Genomic DNA, 21345 nt, shown 5'->3' with positions numbered 1-21345 from the left:
TCTCTTTAAGATTTATTTTACTTATTTCTCTCCCTTACTACCCCCCACTGTTGTCTGCTCTCTGTGTCCATTTGCTGTGTGTTCCTATGTGTCCACTTGCATTCCTGGTGGCACCAGGGGTCTGTGTCTCTTTTAAAAAAACACAAAAAAACCTTCCCAGCTGATGGACAAGAGTATGTGAAGTGTCTTCAAGGAAGGCTGGGGCAGGGAATCAAGGATGGATTTTAACCACATTTAAGACTGGGAGCTTAGAAGAGGACCTCTCAATTTTCATCAGACTTCATCAAATCAAATGAGGTACGTACATGTGGGATTCTGTGCAAAGCTTTCACAAGAGTCCCAGAATTATGGGAGCTGCCCACTGGCAAGGCCATTATAGGACAATGAACGGTCCCTGAGGGGTCATCTCAGTGAATGAGTTCATACCCAAGTCCACCCTCGTGTTGGCTAAACTTGTGCCTAATGTACAGTGGATGGTCCTTTAGGAAAGCAACTTTCCAAGGGGAAATGGAAGAAAAAAAGATGGAATCTGTGATGGAGATGGATGCACTAGTCCAACAGCAGGGTCAGCTCCACACATCCAAGCAATCACAAGGATGGGTAGAAACCTTCACAACTTCCAATAAAAATGTTTTATAGCAATGTCCTTCTTAAGTCAGCATCGAATGTTCTCTCCTGGGACAGCACGCATGCTGGAGGGAAGGGAGGCTGTCCCACATAGCTAAGCATCTGCATTGTTGGGAACAGTGAGGAATATGGTCCAGAGCAGGGTCAGGATCCACAGCTTGGAAAATGGCTGGTAGATGGTCTTTCCAGCAGAATGTATAGTTCAGGATGGGAGAGAGATACTATGGAAGTGCGTGTGGGCAAGAGGGGTTGTTGCAGAGAGTTTCTGTTCAGCAAAAGGGAAAAGCAAGCACCTGAACTCAAAGGGGTTTCAGGCCCATTGCCTGGAATGTGCACTGGGTAATCCAGCTAACAGGGATGGAAAGCTCAGTTCCAGTAATGAGAGGACCAGGTCAAGGGCAATAGGTCAGGAGAGTCCGAAGGCCAGGACAAGTGGGAGCTAATCCTCCTGAGTACCCAGGCAGAAGGTCTCCGGAGAGAGGGTGGGGGCCAGAGGCCAGTGAAAGTGTGCCCTGTGGGATCTCCAGGGTCCTAGAGAAGTCTTAAGGTACTTATGTGCTGCTGTCTGACCTCGTTATGTTTAAACATGACATGTGTTAATACCTGGCAACTGATGGAACACTCAGGTTGGGATGGCCTGGTCCAATTTCCCAACCTCGGCCTCTCATCAGGAAGGAATAACAGCTGAGGAACATGGGGTAGAGGATAGTGGTCCCCATGGAATATATAATCATCGATAATTAATCCAATCCTACCATTTTATGGGACCTTAAAGTCCACCTTGGTGAGGAGCCCCAGATCTATGGGTCCCCACAGTCAGTGACTGAATGAGCAGACTGGACATGGGCAAGAAGCAGAAAAATCCACCTTTTCTACCTCAGCTATGGTTCTGATTATACAGGACTTCAATTGAGCAGAGCTTTAAATAAATTTGTAACCAACAATAGTAATTCTATTGAAATGAGAAGTGCTCATTTTCAAAATTTTCAAAGAAATGTGTTAATAAAGTGTCTGCTACCTGTTTAGGTATAAAGCAATCATCTCTTACTGCCTCTCTATTATCCCTCACTGGTCTGTCAAAAGGGATAGGAATTTAATGATTGAACTGCCACCTGACCATGCCCACTTGTGGTTTTGCTCTCCAGCAATAGAACCTCCATCTGGGATGAGCTCTGAGCATCAATGCCAGATGTGATCCCAGGACCTCCTGGGCAGCTTCCACACAATTGGCAAGACCAGCCTTCCCCAGGGCAGGGTCATCCAGGGTTAGTTGCCAGGACACATAAGGAAATCCTTCATGACCCTGGACTTGGCAGTCATTTCACAGACATGACACCCAAAGGAACAACACCAAAAAGCAAAAACAGATAAAATGGACTTTGCCAGAATTAAAAACAACTTTTTAAAATCAAAGGACATTATCAGGAAACTGACAAGGCTTCTTAAAGAATGGGAGATATTAAACCTGAAAGGTGATTAATATCAGGAATACATAAATAATACATTCATCTATACAAGAAAATATTGAAAAATACAATTTAAAATGGGAAAACATCTTAAATAGTCATTTCTCCACTGAAAGCTTTCAAAGAAGCACATGAATAGATGCTCAATAGAGATCGTCATTAGGGAAATGCCACTCACAGCCACTGTAAGGCCCCCTCTCACTCTCACTAGATGGCTCCTACTTTTAAAAATGCATGGGATGGGTACTGTCCATCATGATCTTCTTGTTAGTTGTACTGCATGAGTCCCATGAGCTGGAGAGTAGATGTGGCCAACTCTGCTGAGATTCAGGGCTCAACAGGCACATGGCAAATAAGCGTTAGCAGAGATTTGGAGAAACTCAAACCCTCACACTTTGTTGCTAGTCATGCGCAGCCTCTTGAAAATTAATCCCCTGGGACTCCAGAAAGTCATGTATAGAATTAACATATGAACCAACATTCCCACTTCTACGTGTAGATTCCCAAAAATCGAAAGCAAGGACTCAAGTAGATATTTATACATCATTGTTCATAGCAACATTTCTCAATAGTCAGAGAGGAATCTAAGTGACCATCAAACAGATGAAAGGATAGAAAAAATGTGCTTCATGCATACAATGGAATATTATCCAGTCAATAAGAGATAAAGTTGTGATACATTCCACAACATGAATGAACCTTGAAGACAACATCTTGAGTGGAATAAGACAATGCAACGATATTTAGGCTACCACTTAGAGGAAATACCCAAATAAAGGAAACGGATGGAGATAGAAAATAGACTACAGGTTACCAGGATCATGAGTGGTACCAGAATAGAGAATCGTGGCTTATTAAGTTCAGATTTTCTTTTGGTATGCTGAAAGGTCCAATGTGAATGTGGTGATGGTATGACCTCAGTGTGAATGCAATTAATGTCACTGAATTATACACTTGAAAGTTGTTAAAATAGGATGTTTACATTCTATAAACATCACTACAATAAAAGGCCCGGTATTAGTCATGCATATCTGGGAAAAGAGAACTCACAGAGGATATCTGTGAATATTCAAAGATTTTGTAAAATTGTCTCATGTGACTGTGGGTATGCACAATATGCTTAAAAGCAAGACAACAAACTCTGAGCATCTGAGGACATAATATTGGCAGAGTCCATATCCAATTAAATATTATTGGACATATGAAGAACACTAAAATCTATTAGCCATGACTAGGAGAAAGTTGTGAATAGAAAGTCACAGAAAATTCAAAGATGATGAATTTAGCAAAGACTGTAAACGTGCTGTTGTAAGTATACCCAAAGAATTAAATGAAAAGATGAACAAAACAATTGGAGAAACTGAAGGATTAAAAAATAGAAAGAAATTGAACTTTAACATATTAGGATCTGAAATAAAAAGGTATTGATTGGGAGAAACATCAGATCAGATACTGCACAAGAGGAAATAGTAATCAAAGATGGAAAAGTAGAAAATATTCAAACTCAAGATCACACAGGCAAAAAAAGATGGAAAAAATCATTGGAGCCTCCGTGAACACAACATTAAGATACTTAATATGGAAAACAAACTTCAAGAAGAATGTATTTGACAGGCAGAGAAAATATATTCTGGCCAACAATTTCATATTTCTTGAGCACTCTAAAGACATAGATCCACAGAGCTCAACACTCCCAGAACAGTATATAAAAAATAAAATTGTAACAGCACACATTACATTCAAATAATGGAAATCTGTGATAATTTTTAAGAGTCTGGAAGTAACCAGAGGAGAAAGATGTACGTATTATGTATGCGGAAAAGAGAAAATTATTTTGAATACCTCATCAGAAACTATGCAAGCCAGAAGACAATGGAAGGACAGTTTTAAAAAGTTTGAAAAAATAGAAAGCCAGAAATGTGAGATCTATACCCAGCAAAAATATCTTTAACAGTGGTTCACCAGAATGTACTTGCCAGGTGCAGTGGATGTGCCACAATGATGGAAGTGTTTGCTAATGTGGGAGGGGTGGCATGGGTGGGGTGGGGGGTATATAGGGACCTCATATTTTTTGAATGGAACATTTAAAAGAAAATAAGGAAAAAAAATAAAATAAAGGGAAAATAAGTTCTATTTATTTGCCAGTAGACCTGTACTATAAGATGTCTTAAAAGTTCCTCAAGGAGAATAAAAATTGCACCAAACAAATGTGATAGGCAGGGCCGGAGCCTCAACGGTCTTCCAACTCCTACCCTCTGGTTTATTGGACTTACCCCAGCCAGCTAACAGGGAGGTGAAGAAGGTCAACCACCACACCAGGGAGCCAAGAGTGCTTACAACTGCAAACAGGAGAATTGCATCCATCATCTTAGTGGAATTGAAGCACCCTCTCAATATAGAGGTGGACTGAATGTAACCATCCCAGGGTCCACAGAATGGAGGAGTAGAATATAGATTAGAGTGAACTTACTGATACTCTGTTCTGGAACTAATGTGATTAGTAATGGAAGTAAATGTAGCACTGAGATGGAGAAAGTGGCCATGGTAGTACTGAGGGTGGGAATGGGAAGAAGAGATGTGATGTGGGAGCATTTTCAGGACTTGGAGGTGTCCTGGGTGGTACTGCAGGGACAGTTTCTGTACATTGTATGTCTTCCCATGGCCCATTGGGTGGACTAGGGGAGAGTGTAAACTATAATGTGGACCACTGACCACGTGGTGCAGCAGTGCTCAGAAATGTATTCACCAAGTGAAATGAAGGTTCCATGATGATGGAGGAGGTTGTGGTTATGGGAGGAGTGGGGTGAGGGTCTGGGGGGTGTATGGGGACTCATATTTTTAATGTAACATTAAAAATAAATAAATTATTTAATTTTAAAAAATTACACCAAATGGCAATTGGTATTTACACAAAAGAATAAGTGGAGTCACAAATGGCAAATAAAAAACGGTTTTTATTTGCATCTTTCATTATTTAAAGATAACTTGAAACCAGTTTGAAATATTTTAAGAGTTAATTATGATCTAGGTCATAACTACTTAGTAAATTGCATAAAATAAGGCAATGTGAAATCAATGTGGTTGCCCCATTTGTTGGGTACAGCAAGTTCGCTCACTGTGAAATGCAAATTCTCATCTTTCCTCTGATTTTTTCTGACACTTTATGACTAAAGATGCCTTTTGCTCTCCCAGTATTAGGGTGTAATTCACCTTAGAATACCTCAGCACACACACCATGTTTCTATGACACAGAAAATAAGGAACCCCCTAAGTACAGTGAGCATCTACTCAGAAAATCCATCTTCCAGAGATGGCAACCTCAAGCTGTTCTGTTAATTTTTTCACCAGTCAACAATAGCCTCCACCAATAAGCACTATGAATGTTCCTGAAAAGAGTGGGACAGCAGCAGCTTGTCAGAATAACTGAAGTTAGAGTACTAGCATCCAAGATTCTGAGATTGGCTGGAGCAATTTAGAGCCCTGCCCTACCCATCACTCCCCCCCAACATGCACCCCTAAGGGGTGCCAGAGGCCTAGCGCTAAAAGAGCATGGTGCCCACCACTGGGCAGGAAGAGTATCAGCCTGGGACCCATCACAACCACCTCGGGGAGCCAGCAAGAGGCGGCTGCCCCACCTCAAAAGACAGGGCTTGGCTTCATCAAGCTTACAGAACAGGCTATGGGCAATATTTTGTACCTGACTGCTAATAACAAATTTTTAATAAATATCTGTATGTACGGCAGAATATGGACAGAGATTTATTTTCACCATTAAAAACTGTGGGGAAACAGCAGACCAATATCTACCTAAAACTCGGAATCTACCAGTGTCCAAGAGAAAGAACAATTGTGGATAACGACTTGGCCTGGATCAGATCCCAACAACCCATTATGGTTAAAGATTTGTCACTTTCTCCTTTTGGGTCTATCAGTTTGGAAGTCTTAAGAAATACTGGTAGGTGCATGCAAGTTTTTGATTGTTAAGCTTTTTATACCTATCAATAAAGACCACTGTTCTTTGTCCCTTTTAAGGCTTTCACCTTATTTCTATTTTGCTTGATAGATACAACAGGTACATAATTATGTATGTCAGAGTACTTGCACGGTATGGTTTTCTGTCTCACTGTTTTCTTTGATTGGTTTCTCTTATAAAATACATGAAATATACAAGATTAGAGAAAAGTATAATGAACACCCACAAAGCCTTATAAAATCTGAAGATTATGCCTTATTTCCTTCAGAATTTACATCCTTGGCCATATTCTTAGCATCTCTGGAAAAGAAAACAGTACCAGTGTTTAGTACCAGTACCAGTGTTTAAGAAACAGAAATGTTTCCCAGATCCTCTGGAAGTGACTAAGCAATACCTTTGACTCCCCAAAGGCCTACCAGCCTCAGCTGTGTACCCCTGCCCCATCCCCACTCAGGTCCCCAAGTCTGGGGCCACTCTGATGCTAAGCTGCCCACACTTCCACACTTCTAATGCCTCAGTCTCCCCAGTGTTCCTGGGGGAAGCCCAAACCCCTAATAAGTGCTTTAGGACCTTCCAAAACTGGCTCTTGCTCACCTTATATGTTTCCAAGAATATATATTATATATATAAACCATGTTTTATTTACTTATCCATTGTCCTACTGATGGACATCTGAGTTGTTTTTAACTATAGGTTACCTATGTAAATAAAGCTCCTACACAACTCATTTTGTGGACGTGTACAATCAATTCTCTAGGGTACTGGGGAAATTTCATAAGCTCAAAATGTGTTGTCATTTTCATGGTGATTTCTTCCTTGACCCACTGGTCATATAGAAAGTTGTGCAGTTTCTTGCGGTCACCCCTCGCGCTGAAGTGTGGTTTGCTGGCCTGGTGGGGGAGCAGCCGCGGCAGGCCAAGCTGCTGCCCCTATAATAGGGTGGCTGGTCGGACTCACCGCCACCCCTGAAGGGAGCTTGGCATGGGCGCAGAGTGCCCTCGGGTCTCCCCTTCTCGGCAGCCATGCTTCCGCGGCCGCCCCTCCTCCCGGATGGCGCCACACGATGCCTGTGGGGCGGCACCCTTCTTCTTCTTTCTCCCTGCGCAGGCGCAGGGTGGAAAATTCCAGTCTGCCCTTTTTCCCTCCCCCGACAGCAGCAACAGCCAGGCGTGGGCGGGAAACTCAAGTCTGCCCTCCACCCCAGCAACAGCAGCCACCAATCCCTAAACCCTGCCCCTTCCCCCAGCAACAGCGACAGCCAATCCCTAATCACCACCCCTCCCCCGTCCAGTACCTCCCACTGACCTTTCACCGGCAACCAATCAGAACAGGGCATGGCTTCGACCAATCAGCCTTCCCCAGCCCCTATAAAACTGTTGCCTCTCCCTCAATAAAGTGGACTTGCGTGTTTACCTTGTCTCCACGGTAGTTCTTCTGCCATGCGCCCTCCAGTCCTGAGAGCCCCCGACAAGGGCCTGGCCTCCCTTGTCCCCAGTTCATCGCCTGCTTCTCTGGGCGACACCTTCGTCGCCGGCTTCGCCGGGCGACCCCGTCAGCCGAACTGTGCAACCCCTGTGAGACCGACCCCTCGTCTGCTGCCGGACCGACCCCTCATCCCAAGTGGGACTGACCCCTCGTCCCAAGCGGGACCAACCCCTCGTCCAAAGCTGGACCGAGCCCTCGTCCGCAGCCAGACCCCACCTCTACCGACCGAGCAAGCCGCCGCAGTTTCTAAGCACTTGGAGAGATTTTTAGTTACCTGTTATTGAATTCTAATTTAATTACACAATGGTCAGCAAACAAACTGTATGATTTTCATCTCTAAAATGACTGAGATTTGTGTTATGATCAAGTACATAGTAATTTTATAAAATTTCATTGGCATTGTGTGAAAAGAGGGTTTATTCTGCAGTTATCTGATATATCCTTCTCTACATATTGATCAGGTTAAGTTGGTTTCTTATATTGTTTGACTATTTTATATTGTTACTAAATTTTTTAAAAATCTGTTTTCTTTTGTTTGTTTTAAATAGAGAATTAACCACATGTTTGTATACTGACGGGAATGATCCAATAGAAACAGAAGTATGAAAATGGAAGAGACAGAGGAGAAATTTGCCAACAAAAAGTCGAGGAGACAAAGAGGGGATGGGATCTGGGGCAGACAATGACAGGGCCATGGTGCGCAGTGTGTGGTCGTGGACTCCAGGAGCTGGGAACCTGTGGACATTCCCTCCTGACTACTTGAGGTCCAAGTGAGGAAGCAAGCAAGACCATTCAGGTTTTAGGCATCTGTTGTCTCTTTCTGGACTAGAGGGAGGTGGAGGAAAGCAGAATCCTGACTGCAGACAAGTGGGAAATAGATGACGAACTACTCACAGCTTCCAGTCCTAACGACACTGACAGAGTCTCCAATCTTACTGAGAAGATGAGTCTACGTGATCTTCTCACCATCACCGTGAGGGGCTGGTTCAAGGGTAATGCTTTAAGCACCTGGCCATTTAAGATGACTCCCAAGTTCTCAACTGTAAGATATGCAGTGCATCAATCTGCCCACTGGCGGCACTGTTCCCCACAAAAGAAAAGTGAAGATCAAATGCTTCCTCAAAAAGGAGATGAAACTATACACCAACGTGATGGCCAGACTCCCTTCATCAACCCAAGGCTGTATTTTTCAGAAGTCAAAATGGGTCATGAGGTCAAGTCAGGGGTCATTTTCAAATAAGGAAACAATACAATAGAATAGGACTTATCCAAAATATGTTGCACATATTTCTAGGACATTTATGGGTTCCACTAATGGATCTTGCCTCAATGTCTCCTGGCTTATGTCAACTTGGATACCACAAATTTTGCCTCACAGGAAAAGCATCTTAGCATCCACATTCTCAAAGTCAAAACCATGCTTTTTTTCTGTACCTAGTTCAACTGCAGATATCACCAATTCTTATATGTAACAAAATCAAACCAGACACAACTACTTTTTCCGACTATTTCCCTAATGATGACAACTCAGCTATGAAACGTATGTTAGAATCATTTTCCAACTGCATTTCTATTCCTGTACTTGAGAATCAGATGTGTCAACACTGCACACCTAGATTCTCAAATGATGAGACTTCTGTTTCTTTTATAAACATCCACTGCCTTCTCCTATCCGGCTTGTACGCAGGATGGCCACTTACCCACACATGTAAATAGAGCCGCTTGCATGGAGGAGGATTCTCACCACCTGCTTGCAGTGAAGCTGGATGTTGTCTTGCACATCCTTGGCTGGGGCATCCTCCCCCACAGGCACATCTCTCAAGAAGGAAACCTTCAGGTCAGTTAAGACCCCACGCTTAGGAAAATGGCTGAGCTCCTCTCTGAAAGAGAACACATAATGAATGGGTCACTGGCAGGTTGGTAACTTAAGCTAAAAGCACCTGAATGATGGAGAGCAGGTAGTTCAGTGGTTTGAGCGCCTACTTCCTACCTCCAAGGTCCGCATCTGATATCCAACTGGTACCTGCTAAAAAATAATTATAAAAATTAAAAAAAAAAACACCTGACTTTAAAAATTATACACTCAGTGGTTGAGCATTAAAATCCTAGAACTGTGGCATACCTGAATAATCTCTGTTCTTATGCCTGCAGCCAAAGAACAGCCACATTGCTCCAAAGTTTCCATCAGGATGTTGTTCCTGGAGTTTTTCTCTAAGTGAAAAACACAGTAAAGATGTTTTACATAAACATGTAAAACCAGTCTCTTTCTCTCATCAGGAAACACCACCACCAAACCCAGGGTGTGTAAAAGTCATCTTTGCACTCATTGAAGTTCATTCACTCAATTAACATGCACTACCCACAGGGTGATGTGGCCACTCCTGCAAACACAAAGCCAGGGCAGCACCTCCAGGAACCCCAGCTGTCTATGTGGTAGCCAGGGGCCTTGTGGCATGTGTCCAAAGAGAGTATAAGCACTACATTGGGAAACCTACACCAATTTCTACATTAAATAATGTTAGCAGCAACTTTTATGAATAAAATTAAGTCTCAATTACTATTGGAGATGTGGTACAGGGAGCCTGGCCTTTAAAAGGTGGAACAACAACAATCTATTTTAAAAAGTATTTCTGAAATAATGAACACATTGAATATGTCCATTTATATCACTCATTTGCTTTTCTAAGGAAAAACTAAAAAACAAAATAAAAAAAAACAAAACAAAAACAAAAACAAAAAAACCCAAAACAACTTTGTCCAAAAGGGCACTATTCCACTATCTAGGGAATAGTATATACAAACTGTTGACACTTCACAAATCTGGAGATATGCATGATTCTACATATTTTTAAAAATATTTGATAGTTCTCTTTGGATACACCTATTGATATCATCCTGTTAAAATTCCTGATGGTTGGGGTTTAACTTTGAAAGTTCTGGGGAACTAGATCTCTGCTATGATTGTTTTCTTCATCACACCAGGAAGGTAAACCACAGTACTATTTAAAAAAAATGAAAAACAAAAGTGGTACACTAAAAAAGAAAGTTCCACTACAGAGCAAAGTCCCTCTACTATGGTACTTACTATTCCCTGTGGTGACAATTTATTTTATGCTATTCAATTTGATAATTTTTAAAAAATAAGTTTCACAACCAAAGGGAAAGATGCTAAGAAGTACCACAGAAATAACAAAAAATGGCTACTATGTATTCATTCCCACAACCACAAGGTTGTGGCCCTTGGAGCCTAAAGGGGCTAGGCCAGCTCTGGAACCCACCATTATAATGGGAACTGAAGGGTCATTTGGTAAGTGAAAAGAATTTGTTGCTCCAAGAGAGATGGATATCTGGAATATTAAAGCAACCGTGATGACAAGTTTGAAGGAAAACATAGGCAAAAGCAGATAAGCAAGATTATCTTTGTGAAAGAAATCAGAAAGCACAAATTCTCTTTCAAGTATCATCAATCAAATAGCAGCATTAAATCTTATTGAAGCCATAAGTGGGTCTGTTACTACACAGAACTAAACAAGTCTGTCTTGCACATTTTTCTTTTCTATCTAAATCAGAAGTGTTTCCAAATTGAGAGACATGTTATTTTCAAGGAAGATCACTGAACAAATAATCATCAAATTCTTCTTCCAGGCTCATGGATAAGAGCTCTCTAGTAAGCAACCCATAATATACACTAGGGAGAGACACAAAAAGTCTAGATCAGATGGCAGTTTTAAATAGAACGGTGGGATTCTACTCTACACTGGAAGGTGGAATCATCTTACACATTTCAGCCTTTAATTCAGGGAAAACTGTATGAAGTTCATCAACAGATTGAACACCGTATCTTTTAAATGAAGACTTTATTTAAAATGACACTGCATTTGTAATGTTGTGTTGACCTATAGGACTGACTCCTCTATGTACAGTTTCACTAAGGCACTCGATAGAAGTGGCCCAGCGGAGGCAGGACTGAGTACAGCAAAGTCCCTGTCTTCATATACCTTACATTCCAGCAGAAAGAACACCTGTCAACAGGCTGGTGGGGAGCGCTAAGTCCTTTGAATGAAAGCACATGGGGAATGGAGCTGCTGACTTAGCTTAGCTGTGGGAGAAGACATCTGGCCCTGGTGTCTGATGGGATAGAGTTCCTGGCAGAGGGCAAACCTTCTACATTTTAGGGATGGTAAAGAGACCAGAATACTAGTCAGCTCTTGCTGCAGTGACAACCAACCCCCAAATCTGAAATGGCTTAAAGAGCCAACACTAATGTCTGGCTTTGATACATGAAGGCTGCAGTCTGGCTGTGGCTCTGCACCCTGGAGCTCCTAAAGCAGCAGCCCTGAACAGGATGACCTGTGTCCTTAAGACAGAGAAGAGAGAGGGCAAGACACAACATGACATCATGCCACGTGGAGTGCGCCTGCTCAGATGAGGCAGGCATTCTGTCTCTCCCATCTCTCTGGCCAAAGCTGGTCATACAAATGAGCTAAACATCAACGGGCAGAGAGACCCACTTCCATGGATGGGAAGGGTGCAGGGTGGGTGTGGAGTGTGTGAGCTTTAATGGTCAATGGTGATGGAGAATTTATGTGCCAATCTGCTAGGACACAGTACCCAGTTATTTAATCCAATGCTAGTCTAGGTGTCACAGTGTACAGGTGCCTATCATTTGCAATTAGTGGACTTGAAGGTTAACCTTGAGCATCACTCTTGCCTGAGTTCCCAGGCTCCTGGTCTGTGCTAAGATTTCACTTTTTGATCCCCACAATGCTGTGAGCCAATTCCTTGAACTGCATATCTTTACAGATGTGTCTGTGCATATACATCCTATTGTTTCTTTTCTCTGGAGAAGGCTGGCTGAGGGCAAATACCTCTCATGAGCAGGAGTTGTGTGTGGGGGTATGGCAACAGTGGCCTCACCCACCTCAGAATCGTAGCAGAATGGGTATCATGAGATGAACCAACACTGACATTCTCTACACCGTACTCTACTACATACAGCAAACTCAAGAAGGTTTTCAATTGTATGCTTTATACCTGCAGCTCCAGTGCCTGCATATAGGGTGGGCCATGAAAATCTGTTGAGATGGGGAGGGGAGGAAAGAGTGTGTGGAAGGTAACCCATGTTTAGTACTTAGAATACTTAAAAAAAAACAAACTTATTGGAGACAGCTGGCTATTTTTATACCTTATAGATAACTCAACTGTTCCTATATTATCCCAACATCACAAAGTGATGCAGTAATTCTAGGTCAGTCTTAGAGTATTTCTTAACAAAGGGAATAGGTTCCTCAGTTGCCAGTTTTCCATTCATGCCTAAGGAACCTGGGGATGTCCTGTCTCTAATGCAGTAATCTGCTTTTTGGAGGTGAGGGGAGGTTGGGAGGGTGAAGAATATACTCAAGACTGTAAAGTACCTCTCTATTCCAGGTAGATGAGGAAAATATAAAGCTAAAGGACCTTTCCAAGCCATTGATTTCCCTTAAATCCTCTCAAATAAACACTTTCCAATAATACCCCTTGGGGCTGTGAACTTTCAACTCCGAGGATGGACATCAAGAAGCCAAAATGATCCTAAGATAAAGCGAGAGATGATGCATTTCTTAAATTAGCTGGGAGAAGACTTCATGAAGGATCTTGGTTGTTTTTTCCATTTCAACCATCCTTATGGGCCAGGAGGACCATCTTTAAATTGTTCCTACACATGGGTATCAAACGAGATTGTGCTGAGTGCTGGAACAAAACACAAAATACGTAAAAAAGTACAGATGTAAGTAAGTCCACAATTTGTTCAGAAAATCAAGCATATTTTTCTCCTAGGTGTTTTAAAAGTCATTTCTTCTCACTAACAGTACTAATTCAGATCCTATGTACCATGGCCATGACAAAAAACAAAGAAATAGGGATGGGGAGCTCTTACTACCCAAAATGGAAAACTATAAAATTTGTGTCTTACACATTTAGAAAAATACATGAGTCAGCTTTGGGCTGCACAGTTGAAACATTAAAAAGTATATTCAGAGGAAATGAAAATAAATAATTTCCTATCCTTACAATAGAGATTTTATAATTAAGAGTACAGCATAAATTTTCCTTTGAATAATCTAATGACAATGGCTATCATTTTTTTCTCTCCCGGAGAGGCAAAGAGAATTCTAGCGGTGCTGCAACCACACACTCTCCACGCACCTCAGGTGCCAGGGCTCCTCCGTCATCTGTGAGTGCTGCACGTGCACTTGGCTGAAGAATCAAGGCCACCAGCATGGCCAGCCAGCCTGTACAGACTCCCTTCCACAAAACCACTGTCATGGCCTTAGAGAACAACTCCACGATGTTAAAAACAACATGAAGCTTCCCTGGGTGAAATAAACTTGAGCTGCAAAGCCACATAGGTAAGTTCTTAGAATCTGTATTAGGATTCTAAGCCCCTCTCATTATTGCAGTGGGGGAGTATTTCCATGTGGTGTCTTCAATCGACCTGTTTACGCCCCATGAGAAGAAAGCAATTTTGCTTCCTAAACATTTCTTGCCTTCTTTTACAATACCACTCAGGAAAAGTTTCCTTTACTTCTTGGCCTTCCAGACTAGAGAAGATTTACAACTACTGACTCACCCTTGAAGGTTTCCTTGTGAAGACCCACAGGACATCCATTTAGACTTTGTGAATGACCAGGGGCAAATCCTGACACAGACCCCATAGATTAGTTACTGTTGAGCTGGTAAAATATTACAGTGCCTGAGGGACAACATGTAGAAAGCTACAAATTCAAACTGGAAATAGCTTTTAAAGATACAGTGCAAGCCAGATCAGGTAGGCATTCTGGAGTTAATCCTCAATCAACAAAGCATGTGACACCTTCTATCACGGAGGAACAAAGGGTAGAGCAAGATGGGAAATGGTGGTGACCACGAAACAGAGGCCAGGCGAAGGGGCTGCCTGCCCTGTGCAGGGGAACCAGTGCTTCATGCGGGCCTTCCAGCCTCTCCCTGCCCCACCGGCCAACCAACATGGGGGACAGCCAGTAAAGGAGGCAGGCGGAAGAAAGCGAGGCTTGCAATTCTAAGTGGAGAAACATGGAATTGGATCCAGAACAAGAGAAGATTTCAAACTTTATGAACTCCTGGAGGACAGGAGCTTGTTAGATATGTCTTCTTCATACCTAAAATTGGGTACGCTTTCACTGAATGACATGAAATTAGTAGACACTAAGGATTTAAAAGATTGAGTCTTACAAGATTTTAATAAAAAAAAAAAAGATGCCATATTGTACTATGTTAACAAATATTAGCACCTTGAGAGTGAAAAAAAAATAAAAAGTATTAGTACCTTACACAGGAATATGGTCTGGGTTGAAGCTTGGGAAAATGTTCTAGAAACAAAATTAAAATAAGCAATTATTAATTCACTGATAAATTAGTGATAATTGGAATTAACCTTATAGCTGAGGGATAAAAAAACTGATTCCTGTTCACACATAATTCATGGTTTAGTTTCAAATCATACTTGAGAGCACATATAAATTCACTGTGACTAAGAGAAGTATTATTGGGAATTTTTTCCCAATACCTAAAATTAAAGCCAGATACATTGTACTTCCTTACTCTGAAATCAGTACTTCTACCCAAATGTGGGATTCTGAACCCAGAGAATACTGAGAAAGGGGTCTGTGCAAGGACTTCAGATCAAGGCCCTAGGCATCTATGCATATGTGCAGCTCTTTGGTGAAAGGTGTCCAGAGACTTCAGATTTGAAATAACATCATGGCCCCCCCACCCCTGAAGATTAAAGACCACTATTTTAAGGATTCTGAGAAATATTTAGGATTGAACATTTCTTTGTTTGTATATATCATGAATAAAAAAGTACTGAACATTTTAAAACCAAATATCCAGAAAGCCAGTGGTTACAGAATACATACGTGCTCTTTTAAAAGCATGTTAAAGAAGCAATATGAAAATAAAGTGTCCAAACTGACACTTCAGAATTTTCAGTTTGATATTATGTTTTTTAAGTTATTTAAGCAAAAATGTGAAAAGACATTTCTAAACTGGCTTAGTTCTAATTAATACCACAATAAGGTTTCAGAGGGCTCAATTTCATATTAAATTTCAGATAAATAATTTAAAATATTAAAAACCAATGACTTTTTTGCATGACTAGTTAATAAATGCTATTTTTATAACACTAGAAAATGTAACAGAACATCCACAAAAGGGACTGGAACACAGCCACACGTGACTGGGCTTTCTGAGGCCCCTTACAGCTTCTTTCCAGGGTTCTCACTGCTACCCGCCCCCATGTTAGTGGCGTAAGGCTGAGCTGCAAAGGGTCGGAGAGCTGGTCTGAGTATGGGAAGTGGAAAAGCTGCCTTGCCTGGCAGCACTTCCTAACCACTGAGGGGAGGAGGAGGAAGGACACAAAGGCAGACAAGGTAGAGCAAGCAGGGCCCAACTGCAAAGGCCGGTTCCCTGAACTTTCCCAAGCACTGAGAAGGAGCATGCAGGTCTAACAGTAAGAAGGATGATACACTTTTTGCTGTCACCAAAGACACCTGCAAACATTGAAGACTTCAGTGCTTTACACTACAGGAAAACAGAGATGACACAATTAGAAGTACAGGGAAGTAGTAAGGGTTTAAATACCTTCAGACACTCTTACAGTCATCATCTGTACCTAGAAGATACAGAGGCCATAAGGGTAAAATTTGGAATACTCTGTGATGGGCTCTCCAAGCTTCACCACCTGGAAGACCCAAGTAAGTGGATTTCCAGGGGGATGTTGTGAGTGACCCTTTGGCCTAAGAAAGGAGTGCTCTGTCTCGACCTGCTTGGATCGGACATGTCCACATTCTGGATGACGCACGCACACTGATGTAACCTCTGTCAATTACCTCATTTCATTAACTTTAAAAGAGACAATTTGGGGGAAGCTCATTTTCAGAGAAAACTTGGCTAAATGACCTTTAAGAAATACAGCTAAACTCACTAAGATGTTAAATTCTCAGAATGATGAGAAAGAGTAAAGACTGACCACTGGTGGGAGAATCAGGACATAAAATAGCTTGGAAGAGGGACTCTCACTTCTAGAAGGCAGCCTGGAGATCACAGCACCCTGAAGACAACATGTAAGACCTTTACTGATCATAATTTAATTCTGTTGAGTTCTCATTATGGCTGTATAAAATTCCACAGGGTAATAAAGAGCAGCAACTTCTCTTTACTACAAAAAGATTACCCACACATCCGTGCAGTCGGAGACTGAGGCCACTCAACCAGCAGCACTGGAAGCGGTGGCCAACAAGATGGAAGGCGTGGAGGAGGCCCAGCAAGCCAAGGCCAGCATGATCTTAAAATACCTGTCAGGTATGTCAGGACATGTCCTCAAGAAGTCTAAAAGTCAAGAGTCTGTTTCTGGACACACCTGTTTTTGTCTCAGCTGGTGATTTTGACTGGCATTTTCTACAGGCATTTACAATATGCCTGTGGCAGGTGAGCTATTGGGTCAAGACGACGTCTGCTCAAGGGCTTACAGGTGGATGGGCTAACCACTCCAGCAGGGGACCCAGGCTATCAGGGGCTTCCAAATAAGGCATGACTTCCAGAGGGCAAAGCTAAGCTTCAAGTTGGACATAAGACACAAGGGCAGTGACAATGTCTAAATGGATGGCATAGTATCCATGAAGGCATGAAAGGCAGTCTTAAGAATCTCTGCCTAAAACACCAGAGACTGACAGATTGCATGGATTCCTTAAAGCACTGACGCCAGTGCTGAATGGAGAATAAGCACTCAGGAAAAGGCTGCTGAATGAATGCATGCCCCAGATGTCTGTATAGACCTTTGGTAAGATAATAAAGGGTTTACCAATATCACTTGGGATCACAAAGTCTGAAGTACTAAAATGTCCTATAATATAGGCATTTATAAATCTTTTAAGATATGTTTTCCTTTCAGAACTATTGAAATTTTATAAAACTCAAAAATGTGACTGTCCTATTTTGGAAAACAAGCTGACAAACATTTACTAAATTAATAAAATTTTTAAGAAGCAATTTTACTTCAAGGGATTTGCTTACAAAAATTCTTCAAACACAAGACTGTCCAACTAGACACTTTTCTTTAGGAATCAGAAACTGAAAATAAACCAATTGCTCTGATTAAATCAATAATTATTGTATATCCAAAACAGTTTGTAAAAAGTTTTCTAATATCTTTTCGTGTTGTGTTCTCTAGAGCTCTTGATTTCTTTTCTAAGTTAAAAGAGACAAATTACAGGACAACATCTGGAGTATGGTAGCCCATTATTTTCTTAGTAAAACAAAATTCAACTGTTAATTCTGAAGGTTTGATTATAAAGGACTTTCATTTTCTGAGTTAAACATTTGTTTTTTGAAATTTTTTAGAATGAGCATATTATCTTTACACTCAAGGGAAAATATGTATCTATGCTTCATAAAATCTTTTAAAAATGATAGAATTGAACTAAAATTGTGAATTTATTGAATTTAATCAAGAAGCTCTCCTCAAGGGGAATTCTGAGTAGTTAAGAAATTTTTAAAGTAGTTCTTTGTATAACACTGACATCTAGTGGATCTATCTCCAAATTCATATAAGTAGCAATAGAGTCTACCAAAACCTTCAATTTCTAATTGAAAATTCTGGTTCAGCAATAACTATATACTATTCCAAAATGGGAAGCTAATTTTTACAAGTGGTGGCAACGAGAGAGGGAAAAACAAAAAGAATCACACCTAAGCCCCTAAGCTCCTATTAGCTTCCTGCCATGAATTAGAATGAGAAAAACTGGCACTGTGTAGCTGGTTAACCTAAAAAGTTAAGTAGGGCCATTTTCATCATGTTTAATGTTTTATACAAAGTTAATGACTGGTAACATCAAGTCTAACCTTAAAAATCCTATTTCAAAAGAAAATTTAAAAATTTCATTATAAATACAATATAAAAATATCTCCCTGTGACAATTATAAATATACCACACACTCTTGGGAACTAAGTGTGCAAACATGTTGCAAAGAATACATTTTTTGAGCCCCGAACAGGCAAATAAATACCAAACCTCCTTAATAAATCTTATACAGACCTAAGCATATTTTTTAACCATTACCTGAAGACCAAAGAAAAATATCTTTTTAGGAATTGCTGTATTTCAAGGCACCAGGTAAAGATGAATTGGAGAAAACTCTCAGGTATATGCTGGCATAAGGCTGCTCCTTTTCAAGTCAAGACAGGAAAGAAGTTCATGACAAAGAAAAGAAAGAAGAAAACAGCGTGCATTCCAAAAAACACAACCAACTGTACTATTTTACATTAGTGTGCTATCCAAGTGCAATTATGATTTGGAGCAATGCTGATTTAGCCAAAGCATTTCCCCCAAATGAAAACAACCCAAGAGGCAACCTTACAAAAAGAGAATAATTACAAATTCAACAGCACTATCACATGAGCCTTACCTACCAAATCTAGGTGTGCCATTGACAAGAAAGGAGACATCTAAAACAAGGAACAAAGCCTATGGATGGCAGCAGCCCCTTAGAATGGGTAATGCACAACTCAAAAGTAAACTGAGAACTAAATGATTTCAAGTTCATTCTAGGCAAACAATCAATGTGAATTTAAGTTTTAAAAAAGAAACTTTTAATTATGAAAAATTCAATTAATGTTATATACTAAATAAGTGCTGATAAGTATGCTAAGAATGATCCATAATAGGAATACAATGAAAAAATGGTTCTAGGCTGTTGCTTCCCAAAGACAACAGTTAGTTTAACTTTCAATGCCCAGAAAGTGTCCAAAAAGTAGGAAGTCCACTATCATCTCCTGCTGTATCACTCACGCAAAAGCTAAAGCACGGGAGAGCCTGGGAGGAAGGGCAGGCACCTTGCCCTGAAGCACACACGGCCTAGGCACCTTGCCCTAGAAGCACACATGGCCTAGCAAGCTTGCAGGGCATGCTCTTGTGGTCAGTTCCAGCCCACAGGCCCAGTAAGTCATGTCGTCAGGGCTGCAGCACCTGTCTTCCTCGTGTCTTCCTTGATTTCAAGAATCAAGAAGACATAGTCTTCTTTTCTGTCCGCAAGGTGCAGTCTCTGGAGAAGGTGCTGCACCTCAGAATCACTGTTAGGACACATCACATGAAGGAATCTCTGGGTGAAAGGAAAAAAATTGGTTTTCTAGAGAAGAACCAGAGACCAAAAAAAAAAAATTCCTCAGGAATTGGAGTATACAATGTTTTATTATATAAACACGTTAACAAATGGACAAAGGAATAAAAGAATTCTACCCACAATAACAACAAATAAATAGCTGTAACTAACCAAATGAACATATTTTTATTAGGAGCTATTTTTAAAGAGAAACTTGAGAGGTATCTAATGTTTTGCTTTATGAAATTGTGTATTGGAGAGAATGGAAATTAAGACCTTCCTCATTTTCCACAGAATAAGGTGTGTCAGCAAGCAGCGGTTTGAACAATCCATGTAAAATCTTGTTCTTATAAACCCAAACACACAAAATATGAGCAAAAGAACTAATTAAGGGCATCAGCATGGCTCTCAATTTCATTTTCTTTACTTTGCTTCCTCCCTTTAATGGAGAAGAGGGATGGACACTATTTTTCCTTGGTGAACATAAAATGCTGTACTTGCAGCAAATGGGGGCTGGAGAAGGAGCTGCCCCAATATTTGGGGCCCAGGGACCCAGGAAGGAGGCAGACTCAGCAAGTGGTCACCCCAGGCCCCTTTGTGTCAAAACTGCCAAACGTCAGCACAGAATATAAAATGCCATGGTTTTTATAGTATAAAGATATGATAATATGGCTTATTCAAAAGGTGGAAACAAACATGGAGCTACTCACTAGAATGCAAGCAAAAACACCCAGCTGTGACAACTGTTATATTTCCCTCCTATTTGGAAGTTGAACTAAATCCAAGTGGAGAGACATGACATGCTTTTACTCCCCTGAAAAGCACAACCCCTTGAAATCTGAGGACCTATATCAAACAATGGCCTGAACTAAATGACTGAAGATGCACTCGAGCACTGAAGTTTCAGGATCACACACCAAGTTTTGGAGTTGAGGTCCATGGATTTGGGTGGGAGTGTGTGTGGGAAGAAGGGAGTTAAAAGTGGTAGTACATGAGCCCCCAAAATATTTGCAAAAGGTTTTATATAATATCGTACCATTTTTCTGCAAAGAAGGTCATAATTTCTTCCCTGATCTCAAAGGAATCTGAGAACCACAGCCTGAGAAATTAACCTTGACGTGACTGTCTAGAGTCAGCTCTATTTCTAACAAGCTGGTCAACCTGAGATGATAAAGGTCTTTCCTGGGTCTCTTATATGTAAAGGTTTGTTCTGATCCCTTTGCTCTTTCAGGGTTTAATGAGGAAGGCAGCAGCACTGTTCAACTGTTAAATCATTTCAAGGGTCACCTCTCACCTGCACTTCTGCACATCATGGAAGGGAAACAGGCATGAGGGAGGGGAAGACAAGCTGACAGATCAAGGACCACAAGGCCAGATGTGCTCAGAAACCTCGTCTTTCCGCCTGTGTAAGAGCATACCCTGCCTGCCTCTTTCTTAAGAGAACTGTCCGGAAAATTCAACTGTGCTGAGAAATCACCTGTAACTTACAGAAATGTCCAATTCTAACAGCAGAGGGGATTTTATGGCATCATCTGTAGTGAGTTGAACTGCCTTTGAAATTGGAACTTGAAAAACTGAATTCACTGACATCACAGATGCTTGGCTTTTCCCCTTGAAAGACAAAAGGTGTGACACATA

The 21345-nt window shown here is 41.1% G+C and overlaps 1 protein-coding gene across 8 annotated transcripts in view; it reads right to left on the bottom strand.

Annotated features, from left to right (window-relative positions):
- The window catches only part of LOC101445888 (methionine synthase reductase-like), a 215384-nt gene that overhangs the window by 85858 nt on the left and 108181 nt on the right, over positions 1-21345 (bottom strand). For 3 of the 8 annotated variants that reach the window (XR_011648518.1, XR_011648523.1, XR_011648521.1), the window contains exon 9: positions 9252-9431. Coding sequence is in view for 2 of the 8 variants with exons in the window: in XM_071214420.1 (XP_071070521.1) it covers positions 8307-8376; positions 9252-9431 (250 nt within the window). In the remaining 6 variants the exon portion in view is untranslated. Of the gene's footprint in view, positions 1-8075; positions 8377-9251; positions 9432-9541; positions 9578-9673; positions 9763-12965; positions 13282-21345 lie in introns of those variants that run through there. The other 5 variants (XR_011648520.1, XR_011648522.1, XM_071214421.1 and 2 more) reach the window with 5 other exon arrangements.

This window comes from Dasypus novemcinctus, chromosome 3 (genome assembly GCF_030445035.2).
Source record: "Dasypus novemcinctus isolate mDasNov1 chromosome 3, mDasNov1.1.hap2, whole genome shotgun sequence".
Classification (NCBI taxonomy): domain Eukaryota; kingdom Metazoa; phylum Chordata; class Mammalia; order Cingulata; family Dasypodidae; genus Dasypus; species Dasypus novemcinctus.
The sequence above is the reverse complement of the archived record's forward strand: the minus strand, read 5'-3'. Positions and strand labels throughout refer to the sequence as shown.